This window comes from Brachyhypopomus gauderio, chromosome 17 (genome assembly GCF_052324685.1).
Source record: "Brachyhypopomus gauderio isolate BG-103 chromosome 17, BGAUD_0.2, whole genome shotgun sequence".
Taxonomy (NCBI): domain Eukaryota; kingdom Metazoa; phylum Chordata; class Actinopteri; order Gymnotiformes; family Hypopomidae; genus Brachyhypopomus; species Brachyhypopomus gauderio.
The window spans coordinates 17170665-17193422 of record NC_135227.1 but is presented as its reverse complement, the minus strand read 5'-3'; the positions used below and the strand labels follow the sequence as shown (position 1 = coordinate 17193422).

Genomic DNA, 22758 nt, shown 5'->3' with positions numbered 1-22758 from the left:
ACACCTAAGCTACAAATTCTATAATCTTATGAAACAGAAGAACAGATTTAGAATTTGAATTTGAATTTTTTGAATTAGGTGATCTTAACATCTTCCATATGCCCTATTTATGAGGATAGGCTTTAAATTCTGGGAAATCACATTTGCACACAGCATATTTTGTTTGACACAGTTTTACTATGACTGGCCACTGCCACTGGCCACTAAATATATGTAACTGCAAAGGTATTTCCCACAAGCACAGGGATAGATCTGCTGGCATGCTGAATGAATATTTTATTGATAACTGGTTTATAAAAATAAAATACAAAAAAATTTCAAATGAAAAAAAAAAAAAAACACTGTACAGGGCATTAATATGATACAAATGAAAATTAACAGAAATAATTACAGTAATGTACAATGTATTCTCTTTCTAACATTCTTTTTTTGAGGCTGTACAGTAACATGTCAATTCTGCAACATTGTGACTTGGTTTATAAAACAAACAGAACAGGAAACAGACTTCATCCAGCAAAAATTACAACCATTGATCAGCAGATACCATAATCAATCAAACTGTTATAGAATTAGAATTAGTAAAAGAGGACTTGGGCCCTTGCAACATTCTTTTAACACTCTTCAGATCTAACAGTGAAGATTTCCAATACGAAGGACACAGATCAAATGACACAGATAGTAAGAACACAGCAGGTGATGCAGAGTCAGCTGGAATCATGGCGTATAGATAAGACTCTTTGCGCGTTTAGACTTAATAAAGATTGACACTGTTGATATTACTGATAAATGAAGCTTTAAAAGAGGAGGAATGAGTCGATTATCCTACAGAGAGTGAGAAGAGCAGTCTGACATAAAACGACATAAAACACTCGATATCTTCTGCCAGAGCTTGTCTTCATAATCTTCACTTCTGCCTTCCATGGGACAGAGTAGTGATGGATTGCTGTTCTCAAAATATTTTAGCATTCATATTTCATTTCCTAAATCTTTAGACAAATGAAAACACTGTATTAGAGTAGCAATAAATGTTAGTGTGAGTGAATCGCGGACGCTCTGTAAAATAAATAAGTGCAAAAACCTAAAATCCCTTCCCCAAGACTCAAGAGACTGTACACTTTATTCAGGGAAGAATAAGAAAACAAAGTTATGCTTCTCTGGGGTGCCCATATATGATCTGAGGCTTGACTTGGGATTAACTTTCCTGACTGCTATGATTTGAATAAACAATGTAGCCAAAAACAACCAAGCACTTTAAAGGTATTCTGAGATTGAATACTTAAATGCAACTACCAGGAATACTTCTGTAAAGCGGTCGTAAAGTTTCTTCAACTTTACATCTCCTTCCATTTTTGCAGTACATAGACTGCTCGGCACAGAAATCTTATCGATTAGTTCAAAACTGAAACTTGGTGGTAGTGTTCTGTAATCTCATCTGGGCCTAGACTCTGACACTAGATCCTAAAACACATTTACTAAGGTGACTATCTGGCTAGACAGAACATTAATGCAGAAGATGAGGGTTGCTTCAGTGACTGGAAGGATCTGTCCTGCTAAAAAAAATATTTTGGTAAGGAAAAAGATTTATTTGCCATTAAAGGTTCACTTGCTTATATGTTCCTATTTAGATCCCAGTATATATTAACCAATCAGGTGTTCACACAACACTGCCAATAAGTCCTTAAAATGTCCAAATGAATGTGAGAGTACAGAGCAGAGACTGGCTGAAATCTATAATACCCAACCGAGCCACTGAAATCGAACGACAGAAGTCAAATAAGATCCGAATCATAAAAGCTCAAGCTTATTTACAATACGACAGTATCTCGTGAACAGGTAGCTTTCGTTATTCAAGTTTGCAACGGTTCCTCCTTTGCCTTGAGCACATGCGGACGGTTAGCGCGTGGAGCGGGAGGGACAGGGAGGGCTTAGCCGATGCCAGCGCGGGTCAGTCTGAGAGAGGCCAGCGTCTGCTGTCCAATAACAGCCCAGACCTTTACCAACAGTCCTGAGAAAGTGCGTCAGAGGACAGCCTCTGACCGAATGACTGTGGTAATGCTACACCAGTATACAGCAATGACTCGGGTTTTTTTTTGTGTGTCTCAGTATTGACAGGGTAAATTCATGATGTACGAAGAGCTGACATAGTGAAATTACGAACAAAGCATTCTCGTCAAAATGTCAGCCAAGTTCATGGTGCTTCAAAACTGCATGAAAATCTCTGCTTTTTCAGCCCACTCTGAGACAGCTGTGAATATCAGATTAATTTTGTCCCAACAGTGCTGTGTGAAACAGGAGACAAAAAAAAAAACTCAACTCATGAGCAGGAACGCTATGATGAGTAAAATATGCATAATTATGTGTGTGCTGGTCTCGACAATTAATGCTGTACAAATGAAAACAAACAAACAAACAGAAACAACAACAATAGCAAAAATGACACCACCCTAACCTGATTGTGAAAACTTGACCTTGTTTACCCATAATCCAAAGCAACACCTCCTTAGGCACATACAAAAGTGCTCGACACACTTTTAATGATTGCTTCGGCGACAACTACTTTGTGGAAAAAGACACACTACGGCTAGTCCATACACTGACACGCTCTAAAAGGCCCTGCAGGCTTGACTACATACGTGCTTTCTGGAACGAGAGCTACACTGAGCCCCAAAGGAAGAGGAAGTGATGGCATCAACCAATCAGAATGTGTAAACACTGATGATCTGTCAGTGTACCTGCCACTGCACTGATCAGTGGGGTGCAATATGCGTTCAGGCCTAAATAAATATTTCAATAAATACAATATTACAGGCTGACGGAGCTTGATGCAAATTCTCAATCCCATGCATCTCGTGAACAGACAAACTCCGGTGTTAGTGCTTAAGCTACATGAAATGTCTTGAGGTACAAATTAAAAACAAAAACATTCAAAAACTACAACAAAGAATTGGAAAACAAACTTTGAAAACTGGCTGTTTTAAATTAATTCCTGTAGCATCCTTAGTAGTCACCCCTCTCCTACAACAAACACCAATAGAACCGCACGGGGGGGGTGACTCCTTTTGGCTTAACCCAAATCAGCTGGAAACCGTGGATCTGCAGTAGTAAGACCGGATGCTGCGTGTGGAATATGTTCTCTTCAGCTATACTGTTACTAAGGCGAGTGCAAACATGAGAACCCAGTTGCCCTGTCATGCCAGTCCTACGACCCGCTTCCCCCCACCGACCACCCCAACGGCACCACCCGGCCGGTCCATTCGTGACTGGAGCGAGCAGAACCCGTGTAGGCCCACTATCTGCTCAGCTTGCCGGAGCACTTGGCTTTGGCCCGGGGAGAGTGGAGGGAACCGGAGCGTCCCGGCCGGCCGCAGCCGGGCTCCTGGGGGTGGGCCCGGCGTGGGGGGGGCGAGCAGGAGGAGCTGGGGGGCGAGCGGCTACGGCGGCCGGCGCGGGGCTCGTGGCGTGACGGCGAGGAGCTGGCGGAGCGCTGCAGGGAGGAGCAGCTGCGGGGGGAGGCGCTGGAGCTGCGCTGGTGGTGGTAGTGGGCGGAGCCAGACAGGTGGTGGTAGTGGGCGGAGCCCGACGGGCTCACGCACACCAGCCTGGGGCCCAGGGGCTGGGGCGAGCAGCGGCCGCAGGCGTGTGAGCCGTGGCCCGAGTCCCCCTGCATCAGCTGCGTCAGACACATCAGCAGGTCCGAGTCACTGGTGCTGCCCGCACGAACCCGGAACCGTCGCAGCCTGGGGTGAACATTACCCCAGAGCGGATTAAAACCACATTGGGAAACAAGACAAAACGATGGAAAGAACTGGAAAATATACATTTTAAAACCTGCTTATTACTCATAATTTATTTTTTGCTTTGTCATTTTATTCTCTACATTGTTTTTATACATTTTATACATCTATATTGTTATTATGTTCATTTATTTGAGTACATTATGCATTTTTGAAAGCGCTGTCCTGTTTGTTTTGACGGAGAGAGCATCCCGTACCTGCCGTCCACAGAGGTGCGTCTGGGTCTCCCGGGAGGGGGGCGGGGCAGGAACTGTGTGGCCCGTGCGTCCGGAGGGGCGGCGGGGTTCACGGGACGGGGGATCTTACTCTTGCGCGACAGAGGGCTGGAGGACGAGGACAAAGAGGGGGCGTCGTCGGCCGCCTGCCGCTCGGAGCACGAGCCCTGGAGGGACTCGTCATCGCGGGAGCGCTCGGACCGGGAGGCGTGTCGGTGGCGCCGGCCGGAGGAGAGGGAGGGCGAGGCGCACGGCGAGGCCGGGGCGTGGTGGGCTCTCTTCTGCAGGAGCTTCTCCTTGGCGGAGCCCGGCGGGGGGTCCTGCAGGGGTCTGGAGGCCTCCAGCACGGGGATGCGGCTCAGCCGCCGGGAGGGGTCGCGTCCCGGAGCCACGGCGGGGGAGGGCGGGCCCAGGCTGGTGCGTCCGGCTGGGCCGTTCTCCTCCAGCGGGGGGCACCAGTTGGGGTCCTCGGGCTCAGGCGGCAGCTGCTTCTGAAGAACAGGCGCGTGGCCGTTCGACAGTGCCGGACTTCGTGGGGAGCCGGGCGAGGGCTCCAGGATTGATAACGGGCTGGGCGCTCGTGGGGGTCCGACCCCGTTCATGGAAAGGGCGCCACCAGCGATGGAAAGGCTAGCCGGCTGGGAGGGAGAGGGGGAGGGAGGAGACTCCTGAGGGGAGTGGATCTCTGCTGTGACCGTGTGTAGCAGGGCTTCTTTTTCGCCATTATCCTGCTTCTCCAGCAGGGGGTACTGTTGCACACTGTCAGACGCTGACTGGGAGGACAGCGCAGAGGGACGCTGGGCTGTCAGCTGAGAGAGAGAGAGAGAGAGAGAGAGAGAGAGAGAGAGAGAGAGAGAGAGAGAGAGAGAGAGAGAGAACTTCAGCGCATGAAACTGGCAGATTGTTCATTTCATTAATTCCATTATTACAAAAAATACAAAGAGAGAAGTAGGTGTTAAATTCAGATGTGGCACAGGGGACAACAATGAAACCACAGCCCAGCAACAGCCCACAGATTCCAGTGTCAGAAAGAAAACTGGAGTCAGATAGTCAAACAGAAGTTAAATCACTACCAGAACAGTGATTTAATCAGAGAGCTTGAATTATAAGGAGTGGGTTTTATTCATACGCAGTCAGACGTTAGCTTTAATGTTAATATATGTTAAGACACCTCAACACACATGACATGCAGGAACATGTGGTCTGATGCAGCCATGACGGGACTTACGCAGACATCCCGACTTTTCCTGAAAACAGAACGAGCAAAGCCCCAGCACAGACAACCAAGACAGGCGGAGGCAGCGGGACGGGGGCGTGACGGGGGCGGGACAGGGGCGTGACGGTGGGTGGGGTTAGGGAGGGGAGCGGAGGGGGTTCACCTGCTGTAGTTGGGCCCGCGTGATGCGTATGACCGAGGGGAACTTGGCGTTGGCCGCACCCAGCGGGATGGCGGGCAGCTTCCTGTGGCCAGGAGAGCGGGCGTGGCGGGCCTGGGGTGGCGGCAGCAGGGAGGCGTGGCACGAGGAGGAGGAGGAGGAGGAGGAAGGGCGGCGGCGGTTGTGGTCGGCCGACTGGCTGCGGCGCAGGGCCGGCGGGGAGCGCTGGTGCAGCGGGTCGGACAGCGTGGTCAGGAGCGCGTGCGGGCTGGGCGAACGCAGGAGCAGCGGGCTGCCCGTCCGGACCAACACCTCCTCCGGTAAAGACGGAGGAGAGGTGGGGAGCTGGGGGGGGGGGGGGGGGGGGGGGGTCAAGGGGGCGGGGCCATGGGGAGAAGTGAGGCAGGGGAGGAGTCAGTAGTAGGAGAGAGTAGGCCAAGGGGAGGAAGGGAAAAACAAGAGATAAAAAAAAAGGTGCAAAAAAACAAAGCAGGAAGGGGAGCACATGGAGGACAGGATAAACAGCAGTGCATGATGGGTAGAAAGCTGCTTCTAGATCTAGAAAAACAAACAATAAACTTCGTGTCTGTAAGGAGACTGAAGCACTCAGTGGGTAAGTGCCTGTAGCACCCAGAGGGCTGTCGCACACGCGTGGCTCCTCCCACACATGGCCCTTTGACCCTCCCATGAGGACGGCAGCTCAGGTAACACGCCATGGCACGGCTCAGGTGAGCTCATTGCCACGAGTTCACGTCACGCAGAGCGAGGACACCCTGGGTTACTCTGGTTACCCTGTCTGAGGAGGGGGGGGTCCCCAGAGCCGCGGCCCGCTCAGACGTGCAGAATGAGGCGTGAGCTTTTAAGCACATTTTAGCAGACGGACGGCTGTGGGGAGTTCGCTACAACAAAGGCCTGAGGAAAACACTGGCCCAAATATTTAGCAAGAGATAATTACGTCTAGGGCTTTTGGTTAAACGTCTGTCAAAACACAAGGCGTTTTCCCGGATCTTTCTCACATATGCGAACACCAAAGACTTCTATTAGAGGCACAAACAAGTAAACAATCAAGCAAAGCAAAGCAGCCCTTAAAACAAAACAAAAACAAACAGCAAACAAGCCTGCGTGAGTTCGAGTTGTGTTGACATATCTGGCCTGTAGGTGGCGCCAGGTGACTGAGGTGTGATTACCTGTGTGAGCGCTCCCTCCGCTAGCGCTTCAGCGGGGCTGGTGGGGGTGACGGGGGCCAGGCTGGCCACGCCCCCCGCCGCCTCCACGCTAAGTTCTAGCCTCTCCACTCCGGGGGCTAGCGGTAGCGTGGCCACAGGGCCCGGCCCGTCACGCAGGCCGGACCCGGGGACGGGGCTTTCCCTTTCTGAAGGCTCCTCTGTGGGCTGCAGCACCTCGGGTTCCTCCTCGGGGCTGCTGGTGAGCTTGGCCTCAGGGCCGCTGTCTTGCGGGTCGGAGAGGCGTTCCACCTTCACCCAGTCGTGCGAGTCCACGTCCTGCTGGCCCGAGCTGAGGTTCAAGGCCACGAAGCCGCTGCTGGCAGCTCCGTCGCCCTGCTCCGGGGTCCCGGGGGAGGAGGGCTTGGGCGAGGCCCCGGCGGAGAGACGCAGCTCCTCGTCGTAGTGCCACACTCGCTCGACTCGTGCTGTGGGGCCGTCAACCGTCTTCTCGCATGGAGTTCCGGACGCCGGCTTCCCCGCACCGCTGCTTCAGGAGGACAAAAAGACGTCAAGGCGGGACGCGGCCGCCTACGGCGTATTGCGGTGTTTGTGCTGCGACACTCACCGTGCCTCGGCGAAACGCTCCGTGTTGGGCTTGGGCTCCAGGATCAGCCTCTTCTCCAGCTCGAAGCTGTGGACATTACGCAGCTTCCTCAGGAGAGGGCCGTCCCTGTCCAGGGGCCCCGCTTCAGAGCTCACCCGCACAGGAGAGCCAGGGCTGGGGGCGGCGTGATGGCTACCCTGGTTACTGTGCTCCTCCTCCACGGGCCCCTGAAATCAGACACCATAGGAAGTGTTACAGCGGGACCCGTCCACAGTCCCGGGACGGCCCCGTAGGCGCCCGAACGGGCGGTACCTTCCAGCCCGCCGGGCGGACGCGGTTGCGGTTGAGGTCCAGGTCTTCCCACCCATCAGCCTCCTGGCTCCTCACGGGGAGGACAGGAGAGGCTGGCGGACGCTCCGGGACCACAACGTTGTCTCCGTCACTGAGCTGATCGTCCTGCAGGACGTCATCAGTGTTCTCCTTCTGAAGGTCCCCAGGCACCAACGAAGCGTTGGCCATCCTGAAGCAGAGCGATCCGTGAATCACTCAACACGTTTTCAACGAGGACAACAATGTCCTGCAAAAGTCTAAACACTGCTAACGTGGCTGAAAACGAATGGAAGCTTACTAAGCAGGATGTCACGCAAACCGGCAACACAAGCAGTCTTTCCAGCTAACATGACTAGCACTGCTTTTATTTGAACTACCTATGCTACCAAAATTAACGTAGACAGATGTAGATGTAGACAGAACCATTTACGCTAGCAGCATCAGCACTGTTTTACATTTGGATTTTTATTTATGTATTTGTTTGTTTATATATATATATTTTTATTGACCTTCAATTTTTACTGAAGCCAGCAATGTTACTGCTGTTTTTGGCTGAAGTATCCATGCTAACCACATTAGCAATACTTCTGATTCGTCTACACCAACTCGTTTGGTTGAACAGCCCACGCTAGACTAAGCGGCACGGTGTTCTTACCCCATGTGGGCTGGCGTGAGGCGCGTGTGGTGCTGAGGTGTGCTGGCAGTGGCACACGTGTTCACGTCTACGCCAGGCCTCTCCCAGTCATAAGGGTCATTCTCCACCACGTTGTAGGTTTTCATGCTGTCCTCAAACACCGTCATCAAAAGCTAAAACAGAAGCACGCAGAAAACCCGCTGTTTTCCTGTGATGTATGAACTGCTTGGCTATGCGTAAATCACAACAGCAGCACAAAGCGTTAGCAGGTTCTGTGATAAAAATGAATTCAGGTCAGTGTTATATGGACAGCCACCTACTGCCTCAATGAACACTCTGCAGATCAGTATGTGACTGTGTTTGAAATGGTTGATGGGTAATTATAATAGGTTGGTAGGTAGGTAGATACTTTATTGATCCCGAAGGAAATTTAGCATAGTACATGTTTCACTGAACAATGGCAAATTATCTTATACAAAACATCAGTATTTTTAATATAAAACTTTTAATATAAAGTCAAAATTAAATAACTACAAATAAACTTATTAAACTTAAGATCAATATAATTAAGTAAATGGATAGGCTAATAATGCTGGAAAATACCCACAAGGCTCACAAATACGAACCTTATAGTCTGGTTTCGTGAAGTAGTCCAAGTTGCTAATGTGGTCCAGAAAGATGACGAACTCTGAGGGCAAGTGCTTCAGCATGAGCCGATGATCATACGTGTCCTTCAGCTTCCCCACGTGCTCCTAGCAAGGAAGGACACACCTCACATCCATCAGCAAAGGTAGGTACCGCCATTCAAAGGGCTCGGCATCACCCACCTGCGGATCACCCACCTTGTCTTTGATCTTCCTCCACGGCAACTGCCCCACCAAGAACTCCACCAGCATGTAGAACAGAGACCACAGGTCGTCGTGTCTGGCCATCTCCTGTGAAATTAATACCACGATCATCTGTGATTGGTCAAGGAATGATTTGGTCACCGATGTCATTAACATGTAAGAGATCCGGTCAGCAGGCCTTTGGAAGGGGATGACTGAACGGCTAACGTTTCACACCAATGAACTTGAGGACGGCTTCCGTATTTCACGGAGGGACACAGAACAATGTTTCAAACAAAAGTCAGCTGATCAGCTGTTTTCTCATCAGGGCAACTAACAGGAGCGGCCGAGCGAGCGGTGGTGTGTGAACTTACCTTGTTCTTGTGAGCATTGATGGAAGCATATCGTACCGTCCCCCTAAACCCGGCTACAGACCTAGGCTAGAAGACAGAACACAAGTTATTCTACCAGATATGCAAATAGGTCAAGGTAAAAGCCTCAACTAGAATATAAGTTCTAGACTCACAGTGAAGTATATATCCACACTAGTAAAAATAACAGACAATATTTAAAAAACCAAACAAACACACATGCACAAAAAGAGAATACTGTCTACTGACCGGTCTGACCTCCTGACACGAGTTTGTGAACTGGCGCGCCAAACCAAAGTCCAGCATGTAGCAGGTGCGGGAAGTGTTGGGAAACCGGCCCATGGCGAAGTTGGACTGAAACACACAGATCAGACTGGATGATGCACAGATCAGACTGGACGACGCACAGATCAGACTGGACGACACTATAGAACTCTGCCCCATAGTCTGCAGGCTGAACTGTTGCTGGATGAACAGCAGCTCACCGGTTTGATGTCGCGGTGCAGGAAGCCCACAGAGTGGATGCTCTCGATGGCCTCGAGGATCTGCCGACCCAGTCGTAGCGTGGTGCTGACCGTGAACGTACCACGACTCATACTCCTCCTCAGATCTGCTAAATTACGACCCTGCAACCAAACAAACCAAAAAAAAAAGACCCTAGAAGCTCAAGATCAGATCACCCGCACCAATATCCAATCAGCCAGATCCGTGGAGTTGAGTTTGTTGATCAAATTGTTCAGGTCAGTCAAGCCCTAGATTAAGATTTGATCTAATGTGATCAATCAGATGTACATTGATCCACACTGTGAAACTGTGGTTCCACACTATGGGTCTTGGGTCTCACATTATGTTTGATCCCAATTAGTTTTCTTAAGCAATCCAGCAACAAAGTAAATAATACTCAACAAAATAAAGGATGCAGAGTCCAACACCACTTGAAGAGGAGAACAGGTCCCACTGTTTTTGTGGATCATCATTGGTGTACAACTGAAGCACTCCAGCAAATGTCTGAAGGGCTCAGGTGAGTCCACATTTTACGGTCCTTTTTTTGCATATTTGTCCATTATGTCCGTCATGAATATTTATTATGTAATTTTGACACACTTATGTCTAAATGAGAGGGTGAGTTTTTATTATTTACATTTTTACTGAACCTTTTTACCATATATGACCCTTTTCCAACATCATCCAGCAGTTACGGATCACAAAGTGGCCTTCTGTGAATCCTCTAGACACACATAGCTACATCTTGCAGTCAATACAATGGCCCTCTGTTTAACCTCTGAACCCTCAGAGTTTTGGTTTGTAATTTGCTCTATTTGTACATTTGGGCTTTTCCACTTTCTTTATTTTCTATTAGTCCATTACACTTTGTAATAATGCAAAACTACCGGTACTTAAAAACTCAAACTATTACTACTATTTTTATTATAATTTATTACAGTCATCTATCAAGTTTGGTGAATAGCAATGGTGTTGCGTTTCCTCAGTTCCCAAATAGCTTTTCCTTTACATATGGTCTAGTATATTAATGACATATTTATGAGAAGAGCCTTACTTACGCCTTGTATTTAGTAACTAAACTAAATCTGCTGGGGGATTTAGTAATTAGACTAATTTAGTAACGACAGACTGTGTATTTGATGATTCACTGATATATTTACATAAGGCTGTAAAAATGTACCTGAAGCTCCATGACGACGTAGTTGAAGCGATCATTGCGACCACAACCCACAAAGCGGCACACGTGGTCTTTACCTGAAGAAGCAGAAGTTATGCACTTTATTAAGCACTCGGGGTGTCTGAAATTTAAGAAAAGATACATGAAAATTCTAAATATTGCAAATATTTTAGGGCACCAAAGTGACACCAAAATGTAGCAAAACAACACTGGATATGTGGCTCCACCCCCGCCCCGCCCACGTGGAGGGGAGTGGTCTCTGAGGATCTGTGCAGGCCACCAGGCTGCTCACTTCAGTCTGGGTTCTCCTTCTGCTCCTGTCATGTTTTTTTCTGTTATTTTTATTTATTTATTTTTGGGCCCAACTTTAGGAGCAAATGAATAGTGAGCAAACAGTACGTGCTTAAACTATCAGCACGCTATGTTTCTGGATATCTGAACGTCTCTCTCAGCTCAGATGGGGCCCGGACAAGATCTCCGCTTACACCCATTTCCCCCAGGAAGCAACAGGACCACATCGCCCAGCCATTACAAAGCAAACATGATCTGAACACATTGATTTTCAACTTAGCAGTGAAGAAGAGGAGAGAAGAAGGAAACCCTAAAGAGCCTTTTTGTTGTTGGTGATACTTAGCCCAGGACAGTGGGATAACAAGCTCTGTTATAGGCCCCCCGCCAGTTGTGCTCACCCTGTAGTTTCTTTAACACCGCCACCTCCATCTTCAGCACCTGCTTCGGCTGCTGCGCTGACTCCACCTTCAGCGCCACGCTGGAGCGGGTCAGCAGGTCCAGCGCCTCATAGATCTCCCCAAAGCCCCCACCGCCAATCTTCTTCAGCTAAAAACAAAAAAACAAAAACATTGGAAAACTTTGTGCTGAGGAGTAAAACTGGCAGCTGCGTTGCTTTTCTGACATATTCTGTGTTTTTACGTTTGGCACTTTTATACAGAAGGATTCTGCTCTGTAAGAACGTCTGACGTTGCATTTGTGCGACGTTAACACACACAGCCTCCCCTGTCACTCCCAGCCACCCCACCAACTACACAACACACCTACATAGGACACCACATAGCACTGACACGCGCGCGCACACACACGAGCGCACTCACACGCGCGCACACACACACACACACCGAGTTAGCAGAGCACGGCACTGCCTGTCACTGTGTCCCCACTCCCAGCAAAACACTATCAGTGAAGCAAGTCGGTGAAGGGGAACGGGTCATCCCAGCTCCTCGGTCCTGGAGAGAACTATCCCAGCTCACAACGCACTGGGTCGGTAACGTAGCTGTGGAGGTGCGGACCCTGACCTTTATGACCTCTCGTACACAGTAAAAAAAAAAAAACCCAACACAATTGGTGTGTTCTCTTTAAATCAACGCTACTCAAAAGTACTAAATCATATTGCTATTGTCTGGCAAGTACATACAGCACAATTTTTAAAACGTTACACTTTTTGTAAAGGCACTTACCACTTTCCACCGCTCCTTGACCACTGCAGCGGTGGACAGGATATCGGTCTGCTCTGGTGCCCCGCTCATGCTGCCTCTGGGCGGCCCCGAGCTCTTCCTCTACGTGCAGTGGCTGGGGCCCAGGCTGGGCATCGGAGCCGTGCTCTGCCTGCTCGCAAACACAAACACGGCCCTTTGCTCTAGGCAGATCGAGCAGGAACAGAATGTGAACGCATGCTGATCTATCTGAGTGCAGTAAGGGGGCTGTGGGAACAGAAGCGGTCTGAGTCAGCACACTGTCCAGCCAGGGAGAGCGAGGCGGTAAAAGACCCTGGTGGGAGGGAGGGAGGGTTATGAACGACGGCCGCCATGTCTGTGGTGTGCAGCATCTCCCGTGTGTGCGTGTTCACTGCCTGACACGGGCCAGCGTGCTTCCAGCAACGTGAGCTGACGGCGAATACTCTCACCTGCACAGCGTGAACTGCGGCAAAGAATGTGCAAGTCACTGGCCTTTACAGCTAAATATATACAGTGTTACATGATATTCTACACAAATGCACACCCACACTGTAAAAAGAAAATGCTGACCCTAGACAACACACGCGCGCACACACACACACACACACACACACACACACACACACACACACACACACACACACACACACACAGATAGAAGTGTGGTACTACAGTCCAAGAAAGGAACAGAGAAGCAGAGAGAGACAGGGGTTTAACTATTCTGTGCTGCTTGTCTGTCTTCGACGTCACAGGGCAGCGAATCATTTGACGACATCAGTATTCTTGCCAAGACCCTCATCTTGTTTCATTTGCCCTGGCACACTCTACGTCGCTCAGTTCTCTACTGTAAGCTTAAAATACAGGATGACTAAAGCAACTTCGAGTACACGTGAAAGTGCTATAGGTGCAATATGTGTAATCTGAATTCAATTTGCAATAAACATGCCTACAAGGTTTAAAATCAGACCAATTCAAATTCAGTTTTTTGGAGATAAAGATATTCAAACACATCTAAAGTCCTGCTTTTTAAAAATGTGTAGAATTTTCATCAAAGGTACCCAATACATTACTTTTCATGTTAAGGTTTACAAATGTATTCCTGACTGCAAACTTCAATACAGACACAATAAGAGACGGTGACGCCCTGCCAGGATGCACTAGAAACGTGATTAACAAAAGTACACACGGCAGCTCTCAAATCCAGCACTTTACCCAACCTGAAACGACCAGAACCCTTCAGCTCAATTTCAATTCGGGAGCTGCCGGTCAATTCACAGAAAGGGATCAATCTTACTGAATGACACTGTACCACACCAATATGTCATATGACAGATAATACATGAATGTATGTTCACTGAAACCTAAAGGACATGTTAAATAATCTGATTTATTAACTAATTGTATAATTTATAGCCGCTGGGGAGCTCGTAGTAGTTACGACCAGGCTGGCCCGCTCGTCCGTGACAGGACTGTCCGCTATTACTGAACCAAAACGACGTGTACCGTTTCCTATTCGTACTGGCGATTCGTTATTTTTAAGTCGTTATTTCTGTAGGACGACATAGTTGACGTTATCAACGGTGAGAGGAGATTAAACGGACCCGTCCCTGGTGTTTGTAGAGTAAACGTGGCTAGCTGGGCTAAGCTAACGCCAGCTCTCTTTCTCTCTCAGCCCGCAGCGTATGTGACGGATAAAACGGTCAGAGAGCCGACAAACATGTCGGTCTGTCACGGATAAGACGGTCAGAGGACTGACGAACATGTCCACACAGACCACGACATGTCCCCTCTCCTCACACACTACATGGTTAGCTGGCCAGGTCTTTACATTTCACTACAGATGGCCAGTTTGCCCGTTTTACACTCAGTATTGCGTCCCGACCAGAGAACTCCGGTGTCGTCAGCACGCAGTTTTTCTGTCTGGGTTTATTTTAAAGTCATTTTGTCACTGTAGTTAATGATTACGTGTAACCACATTATTATTATTACTGTAGTAATAGAGCCGGTATAATCATATAGCTGATAGGTGGCCCAGTGTGGAAATCCCGCAGTACAATAGACTTCATACAGATAGTAAACCACTGCTGTGTTTACTGTATCTAACATGGGAGCCTGAACACCGACATGTCTCCTATGAACACCGAGATGTCTCTCCTGAACACAGACATGTATCTCCTGAACACCGACATGTCTCTCCTGAACACAGACATGTATCTCCTGAACACCGACATGTCTCCTATGAACACCGAGATGTCTCTCCTGAACACTGAGATGTCTCTCCTGAACACCGACATGTCTCCTATGAACTCCGAGATGTCTCTCCTGAACACCGAGATGTCTCCCCTGAACACCGACATGTCTCCTATAAACACCGAGATGTCTCTCCTGAACACTGAGATGTCTCTCCTGAACACCGACATGTCTCCTATGAACACTGAGATGTCTCTCCTGAACACAGACATGTCTCCCCTGAACACTGAGATGTCTCCTATGAACACCCAGATGTCTCCCCTGACATCCGGACCCACGTCTGCTCTGTTCTGCTCTGCATCGCGACTCACCTCAGTGCGCGGCGCTGCCTTTACAACCCCGATAATCCAGAAAGCGCCGGGTGTGGTTGAGGATATATGCAAAACACCTTCAAAATCATGTCTCCGTGCATGCTTCACTCATAAGGACGCGCACATTCCGTTTTCCTTACATGTAAAAAAAAGAAAAAAAATTTCCCCAAAATTTCCGGATACGAAACAGTTATTAAATGCCCTTTTCTTGTCCCCGTCCTCCCAGCATCTCTCCTTCGCTGCGGATTCGTGACGTGCTCGCCTACTCCTCCGGTCAGCCGGGCCGCGCGCTCGTCCGTGACGCCACCAAGCCGTCGCGACCGCGCACGAACGTGAACGGGCATTCCGTTGTGCTAGTGCACGCGTTCCTCGTCGGCGCGCGCCCACGCATTCCATAAGTGTGGCAAGTCCCGGCGGAAAAGCCTTCATTGAAAGGCGAGTGGTCATGAAATCCTGAAATGGCGCCCTCTGCTGGTGACATTGGTGTAGTTCTCACGCGTCGCTGTTTCGACTAGTGAAATTTGATACCTTGTCGCCGTGCAGCGCTTGTCCAATCAGATCTAAGCAGTGACTAACCAATCCGAGTCGCTGAATTCAAAAGGGGCGTGGCATTTCGGCTCACACGCTGTCAATAAATCCAGACTACAAAATTTGTTGAAGCTGTTCAAATGTCGGAATGGAGGGAATGGGGTCTGTCTTAGAGAAAAACGACTCAGCAAATTCGTTTGAAAGGTATATGGTGCACTGGTAGATTTAGATGACGAATGTCACGAATCAGTCTTAATTCATTCGCCTAGGCAATAGCAGTAGCTAGCTCTATGTCCTCTTGCTGTTTTCTTCCTGGATGTTTTGTTTTAGGCCACTGTCTCGTAAAGTAACAGCAATTTGCATGTTTGTTTTTTGCATTTTAGCACTGTCAGTGTGTCAGACAATGACGGCAAAGAAAAGTTCAAGACAAGCCACGACATCTTGTTTTACAAGTAAGCTTGCCAACTATCGCTGTTGTAGAGTTTTCTACAACAAATATGTCGACCACCTGACTCTAGCTGTCTTAAGTGGTTGCTTGACTAAATGGATGATTTATGAAATAAACATAATAAACAAGTTATATCTGCCAACAGGCGACAGAGAGACAAACCTGCCTCACGGTACTGCGCCTCATTGGACACTTTAATATTGACAGAAAGAGGAGCGAGCTTGGAACTGTATGAACTGCAGGTAAACATCTGCTGTGCTTCACTGCTTGTTTACAAATATAAAATATCTTTCCTAAATATGAATTTATAAAATTATAATATGAATTTATAAACCCTGCTTAGAAACTGAGCGAGATATTGACACACGTTACCTCATGTTCCTCAAACAGAAAGGTCTCCTTCTCCAAATACGGGCTGTTCAAAATGGAACTCTCAGACTTACAGTTGATGAGTTAGATCCTATAAAAGCACGATATAAAGTTGCACATGTTTTGACTGGAACACCAAAATATGAGCCGTAAGTGCAAATCTAAATGCAAAACCTTTTAAATACAAATTCTTCTAAATGCGATTCCTCTTTTGATTATTAATAACAAACAGTTAATAAAAAAGAGGCTGCAAGCCTATTGGTCTGTTCTCACCAGAATCCAGGATATTCTTCTCACTGTGTGTTATATTTTTGGTAGGATGAGGATTAAGTGGAGGACGGGAGACCGTGTGTCTCTAACGTGGGGTCCAGGACAGCACGAGGTCCATATTTCGGCTTCTCCTTTCTGTCTAGAGGTCCTCTGTGAGGAGGAGTTGATGGTCACGCTCAATCCAAGAGGCAGACTCTGCTTTGAGACGATACAAGATACAATCAGGTAATTGGGATCCATGTATGATTTTAGCATTTTGTAGCATCTATGTGTCCATTTTTAGTGACTCTTGACTTTTTTCAGGCTATCTTCAAGTTCACACCAGGTGAGAATCTGTTTAGCATTACATGACAACACATGTAATACTGCATTAATACTGTCTAATGAAGTATGCCTAGCATTTCTTTGTGAGCAAAATCCTATTCCTTCATATCACAGGGTGAAGAAGATCCTTTAGGACCGAGGACTCTCCAACAATTTCAAGACATCACGACAAATCGTCTGTCTGCCTACTGTTTAGATATTAACATTTCTTCTTTCAGTTTGACAAATGAAAAAAGATAATGCCAAGTATTATTTCTAACATTCCTAATACAGGTCCCAGGTCAGTAGGTGTTGACTTTCGTCTCCATGGCTTCAATCATGTTTATGGCCTTCCAGAACATGCTGATTCGCTCCAGTTGAAGGACACCAGGTAGAATAGGCCTCCTCCTCTGGGTGGCGATGTTAATGCAAATTATACAAAGGAACATTTTTTATGTTAAATTGTTGAGCTAAAAAGAAAATGCTGTAGTTAAATGACCTTATAAGGTCAAATATCAGAGTAATTTTCTCTTTGGTTTCTTTTACAGTGCCAGTGAGGCATATCGACTGTATAATCTGGACGTGTTCGCCTATGATATCGACAGTAGACTAGGCCTTTATGGTTCTGTTCCTCTACTGTTGGCTCACAAGTCAGACACAACCCTTGGAGTGTTCTGGCTCAATGCCTCGGAGACTCTGGTGGATCTCAAGTACTTCTCTGAACATCAGGAGGTATCATGCATTCATTCCATCGATTTACACCCTTTTGTTATTCTGTGTTAAGAGCTAGAGCAAGCCAGTCCACGTTTATTATTTGTTTGTAGGAAGACCTCCATGTTTTAGCGGAAATATTACTATTACTTACTAATAAGACTGTAATATTACTTATTAATAAAATTAATAACTTATTAATAAACCAACATAGTTTTAATTTATCTTTATCAGTTCAAATTGTGTTCAAATGACTGTGCCCGTCAGCAGCGGCAACATTTCATGTTGCTGTTGTTGTTGTGTTGTGTTCGTCCCTCAGGTGGGCGTGGCCCATTATGAAACCCGACACCCGAGGGTCATTGTTCTGTCTATATATGTCTTGTATTTGTACCAGTTGACTGCTGGTTATTGTATCCTTGATTTGGATGAGTTCACAGGTTTTGAGTTTGTGCACCCATTAAATCCTCCCTTTTCCTTGAGACTGACGTGATTGTTTCCTTTTTATTTTGAACTCCTTGCCCGTCACACAGGTCCTCTGCAGAGCAGTGGGGCTAACTTTGAGTATGCTAAATGTCTGGCACTCCTAAAAGATAGTCCATTTACAGATGTTTGCAACATACCTGAAGCCCAGAAAAGACATGGTTGTCTGACACTTTATTTGGTTAATATTCTACATGTATTTTAGAAGGATACCCAAGCAGATGGTAGTCCATCTGTTGGTGTGTGTGCGTGATTTGTTAGCCACTGTCTGTCCTATTCATTAGCCTGTCCGCCTGACCGCACCTGTCCACCTGACCGCACCTGTCTGCCTGTGCTTGTAATAAAATCTCTTGAGTGAATGTATTGGTGTTCGGCAGTGTGGAGAGGGGAGCAGGGTCACTCCTCACACCGATGTGACCTGGGTGTCCGAGAGCGGACGCATTGATTGCTTCGTACTGTTGGGACCTTCGCCAGCGCAAGTGTTTTCTCAGTATGCACAACTTACAGGTACTCGTCATTCACTTAAACATGACTAGATGCTTGATATCGATGAAGAGGTGTATAATGTAGGAGGGCCGTTCACATGAATGTGGTAGGTCTCTCTTCAGCTCTGTCTTCCTCGGCCGACAGGCTACCAGGCTCTGCCCCCCATGTTCTCCTTGGGCTATCACCAGTGTCGCTGGAGCTACAAGGATGAGGAGGACGTGAAATCGGTGGATGCCGGCTTTGACCTCCACGCCATCCCTTACGATGTGATTTGGCTGGACATAGACCACACAGAGGGCAAGCGCTATTTCACCTGGGACTCCCAGCACTTCCCCAGCCCGCTGGACATGCAGCGCCACCTGCAGGCCAAGAGACGGAAGGTGAGCAGAAAAAAAGCCCAGAGCGGTCACTCAAGTTTCAGGCCTATTTCTATGCTGTGTTTATGATGTGATATTATTGATCCTATGATATTATTGATGCATTTCGGGTATGTTGCATGTACAGAATATACATTTCCAGTGTGTTAGTGCTGATTCTGCCGTGTTCTGACTCCATCTATACCCCAGTTGGTGGTGATCAATGATCCCCATATCAAAGCTGACCCCGAATGGCCTTTGTTCTGTGAGGCCAGAGATGGTGATCATTTTGTAAGGAATCGAGACTTCCAGCTTTACCACGGAAAATGCTGGCCAGGTTGAACTTATGTTATTATGTGGAGGGCTTTTTAAGGTTGAACAAAGACCAACAAAAACAACCATTAAACACTTTTGTAATGTTTGCGTCAATAATTCTGTGATCTGATGTTTTAGAGGATTTTGAAATTCTTTGCCTGCAATGTTGTTTGCTGCACCATATTTAGGTGATTCCTGCTATCTGGATTTCAGTAGTCCAAGAACGAGGTCATGGTATGCCAGACAGTTTTTGCTCACCAACTACAAAGTAAGTGTGACAATTAATGAGGTGTTCCTCAAGTTCTTTTGATGTTCTTTAGTCAGTGTGGCCACAGGTGTGATTTGGTTGTAAGCACCTCTGGCCTGTGTCAGGGCTCCACAGAATCCCTGTTTGTGTGGAATGACATGAACGAGCCGTCAGTCTTCTCTGAGCCGGAGAAGACGATGCCCAAGGACACCGTGCACTGTGGAGGCTGGGAACACAGAGACCTGCACAACCTGTACGGCTTCTTCCAGGTTAGTCCAGCTGTTGCTGCCACCCACCCCTGGAGCTCACGAGCACCCTTGCCCTGAGCGCGGATAAAGCTACAGTGCTCTCTCCACAGCACCTGGCCACCTTTGAGGGTTTAATAACTCGGTCCGGCGGCCTGGAGAGACCGTTTGTCCTGTCGCGTTCCTTCTTCGCTGGGTCTCAGAGACTGGGTAAGCCGACGTTTTCGCACCGAACCGTGAACGCTCCGGGAATGCTCTGCCCGTTGTACAATTGCATTCAGCGAAGTGTTCCGTTTCTGCTTGTTCTGTTTCTGTCATAGGTGCTGTATGGACTGGAGACAATGTTGCTACTTGGGAGTATCTGAAGATCTCAATCCCCATGTTGTTGTCATTGAGCATCACTGGAATACACTTTTGTGGAGGTCAGTATACATCCTGTAGACTAATGCAGTAGGGAAACAAAACTGAGGATAAATACATGTAATATCACATCATAACCTGAAAAAAAAATGCTAAAATGTTTTTATGGGTAATATGTACCATCACTTATGTGTACGTGTCTGTGTTTTGCGTATGTTTGTTGTGTATGTTGGTGTTTTGTACGTGTTTATGAATGCGTGTGTGTGTGTGTGAGTGTGTGTGTGTGTGTAGCTGATGTCGGAGGCTTTTGGCAGGATCCAGACGCGGAGCTGCTGGTGCGCTGGTACCAGGCGGGGGCGCTGCAGCCTTTCTTCAGAGGCCACTCGGCCAGGGGGAGCAAGCGACGTGAGCCCTGGCTCTTTGGAGAGGAGGTCACGTCAGCAGTGCGCTCAGCTGTTCAGCAGAGATACTGCCTGCTGCCATACTGGTACACTGTCTTCCACCAAGCCCATAGCTCAGCCACGCCCCCTATCAGGTACGGGAGTCTCTGTCCACTAAGATGAATGGATCTGATGATCGATTGGGCATTTCATTGAAAACCAGCATTCATGAACCAGTGAAAATTCATTCTAATCCTTGTTTGACACAGACCTCTGTGGGTGGAGTTCCCCAAGGAGACAGAAACCTTTACTGTGGAAAACCAGTACATGATTGGTATATATGTCCAGAATCCTTAATTGTCTAGGTTTCATAAATCCCAGGCAATAATCCTAATACTACTGCTAAGACATTGCACTTTGTATTTGTTTAAGAAATTTTATTTTTTGGGATTTCAGGCAATGCTCTTCTTGTCTGCCCCGTGACTGACCCCGGAGTCACAGAGGTCAAGGTTTTACTTCCAGGTTCAGATGAGGTCAGCTTGCTGCTCCATTAAGTCCCTTGTGATCGAGGAGTGCGTGAGTCGTACTGTGTTGTGTGTGAAGTGTGCTTTAACGAAGCGTGTTGTGTGGCAGTTCTGGTATGATGTCAGCAGTGGTAAAGCCCACGACGGAGGCAGGACTCTGACTCTCCCTGTGACTCTAGAGTCGGTGAGTCACAGTAACCTGAACCACATCTTCACTCACCACAGCACATATGTCACCAGCGGTGTTAGTCTGTGTGCCTCCTCCCCCTAACACCTGACCTCTTGACCTCAGGCTGTGTAGCATGAGATTACTAACTGGACTTTTGCCATCTGGTGTCACGCCCTCTGTGTTAGGTGCCCATGTTCCAGCGTGGCGGGACGGTGGTACCCAGGAGGGTGGGCCGTGGATCCTGCACAGCAGACCTGCAGCTGCTTCCTCTCACACTCACTGTGGCCCCCGACACGGAGGTGAGCACCTGCCCGCCCGCCTGGGAGCCTCGGGCTGGTGGGGGGCTGAGATGGAGGGACCTCTGGGCTCCGCTCCTCACCCCGTGTGTTCCCGTCCCACAGGGCAATGCTGATGGCGTGCTGTACCTGGACGATGGTCACTCCTTCAGCTACAGGGACAGGAAGGAGTTCTGGCTGCGCCGTTTCACTATGACGGCTGGGAGGCTTATTAGCAGGTAACGGCCCAGATGCTGGTGTTCCTTTTGCATCCGACGTGTTGAGATGTGTACATAGAGAATGTAAGAGATAGGACCCAATCACAGTCAGAAAATAACAGACCATAAACAAACAAAAAAATACTCCATTATTGGTCGACATCAGTATGCTTAAGACGACTTCATCTTTATATCAATAGTCTAGACTTTGGCTAGACAGGAGCTTTTTTTGTTAACTATATGATGTGAAAATGGCCAACTCGTAGTCATTTCATTTAGCTGACCTTCCAATCTCTGACTGAATCTCATTTGTCTTGCCTACATTTCCAGGAGTGCATCTGAAGAAGGTGTATTCATCCCAGGTTGCAAACTGGAGAGTGTAATAATCCTTGGCCAGAGCAGTGTTAAAAGAGGACCTACTGTTCAAACCAGTAAGACTCTGTCAGAGCAAAGTGGTTATCACAAATACAGCCTGATAATGTCTTTCTTAGAATTTTTAAATAAAGTTACATAGTCTTAGCTGTTGCACTCATGACCCATTACCAGTTCCATGGTCTTTATGTTAGATTTAAATAATGATGTTACCTTTTTCAGGCTTGGTTCTTTATCTCTATGTAACGATACACTTCTTCTCTCGCTGCAGATGCAGGGACGGCCCCTGTCGCATATCAGTTTGAACAAAAGCAAAGGATGCTGACTGTAACAGGTTTGAACCTGGACATACATACAGACTGGGAGATCATAATATAACGGTAATAAAAGTGCAGCGCTTTCTGAGATTACAGCTTGTGTAATGAAGGTTGAATTTCAGTGTTTTTTATAGGATTAACTACTACATTGTTATAATCAAAAGAAAAAATCAATGTGCATCATGTTTGATGTGGACATTAGCCTCTATTGTTAATTGTTTCAAAAGTTTTAAAAAGTTAAAATAAGGAAGTGTATTTTTTTCACATTTTTTGTCTGTTATGAAAAAAACCCATCAAATCTGTAAAAATGTAAAAAATAAAATAAAAACAATGTACAACAATTTTACTATATATGCA

General features: G+C 47.4%; 2 protein-coding genes across 5 annotated transcripts; one reads left to right on the top strand and one right to left on the bottom strand.

Moving 5' to 3' along the window:
* Nucleotides 1–168: 168 nt before the first annotated feature.
* Nucleotides 169–15427, bottom strand: ttbk2a (tau tubulin kinase 2a). 4 transcript variants are annotated; one of them, XM_076978408.1, is made up of 16 exons: nucleotides 15029–15427; nucleotides 12471–12618; nucleotides 11688–11835; nucleotides 11002–11075; nucleotides 9803–9943; nucleotides 9567–9671; nucleotides 9321–9386; nucleotides 8962–9054; nucleotides 8746–8871; nucleotides 8141–8292; nucleotides 7468–7675; nucleotides 7177–7382; nucleotides 6573–7098; nucleotides 5389–5730; nucleotides 3992–4818; nucleotides 172–3737 (listed from the first exon to the last, which is right to left on the bottom strand). In XM_076978408.1, exons 2-16 carry the CDS (start codon nucleotides 12537–12539, stop codon nucleotides 3290–3292), a joined length of 3531 nt encoding a protein of 1176 aa, XP_076834523.1. In that variant the 5' UTR covers nucleotides 12540–12618; nucleotides 15029–15427; the 3' UTR covers nucleotides 172–3289. The 4 variants fall into 4 exon arrangements, with proteins under 4 accessions (XP_076834526.1, XP_076834523.1, XP_076834524.1 ...); XM_076978409.1 differs by having other exon boundaries at nucleotides 175–3737; nucleotides 6573–7095; XM_076978411.1 differs by lacking the exon at nucleotides 15029–15427 and having other exon boundaries at nucleotides 169–3737; nucleotides 12471–12539.
* Nucleotides 15428–15635: 208 nt separating this feature from the next.
* On the top strand, nucleotides 15636–22758 carry ganc (glucosidase, alpha; neutral C). The gene is made up of 24 exons (XM_076977618.1): nucleotides 15636–15760; nucleotides 15940–16008; nucleotides 16150–16246; nucleotides 16395–16522; nucleotides 16692–16868; nucleotides 16947–16968; nucleotides 17082–17142; nucleotides 17241–17337; nucleotides 17495–17678; nucleotides 18515–18644; nucleotides 18768–19003; nucleotides 19190–19316; nucleotides 19483–19562; nucleotides 19667–19810; nucleotides 19900–19996; nucleotides 20107–20208; nucleotides 20438–20681; nucleotides 20796–20860; nucleotides 20983–21059; nucleotides 21160–21234; nucleotides 21405–21518; nucleotides 21621–21733; nucleotides 22043–22143; nucleotides 22356–22758. Exons 1-24 carry the CDS (start codon nucleotides 15705–15707, stop codon nucleotides 22460–22462), a joined length of 2703 nt encoding a protein of 900 aa, XP_076833733.1. The 5' UTR covers nucleotides 15636–15704; the 3' UTR covers nucleotides 22463–22758.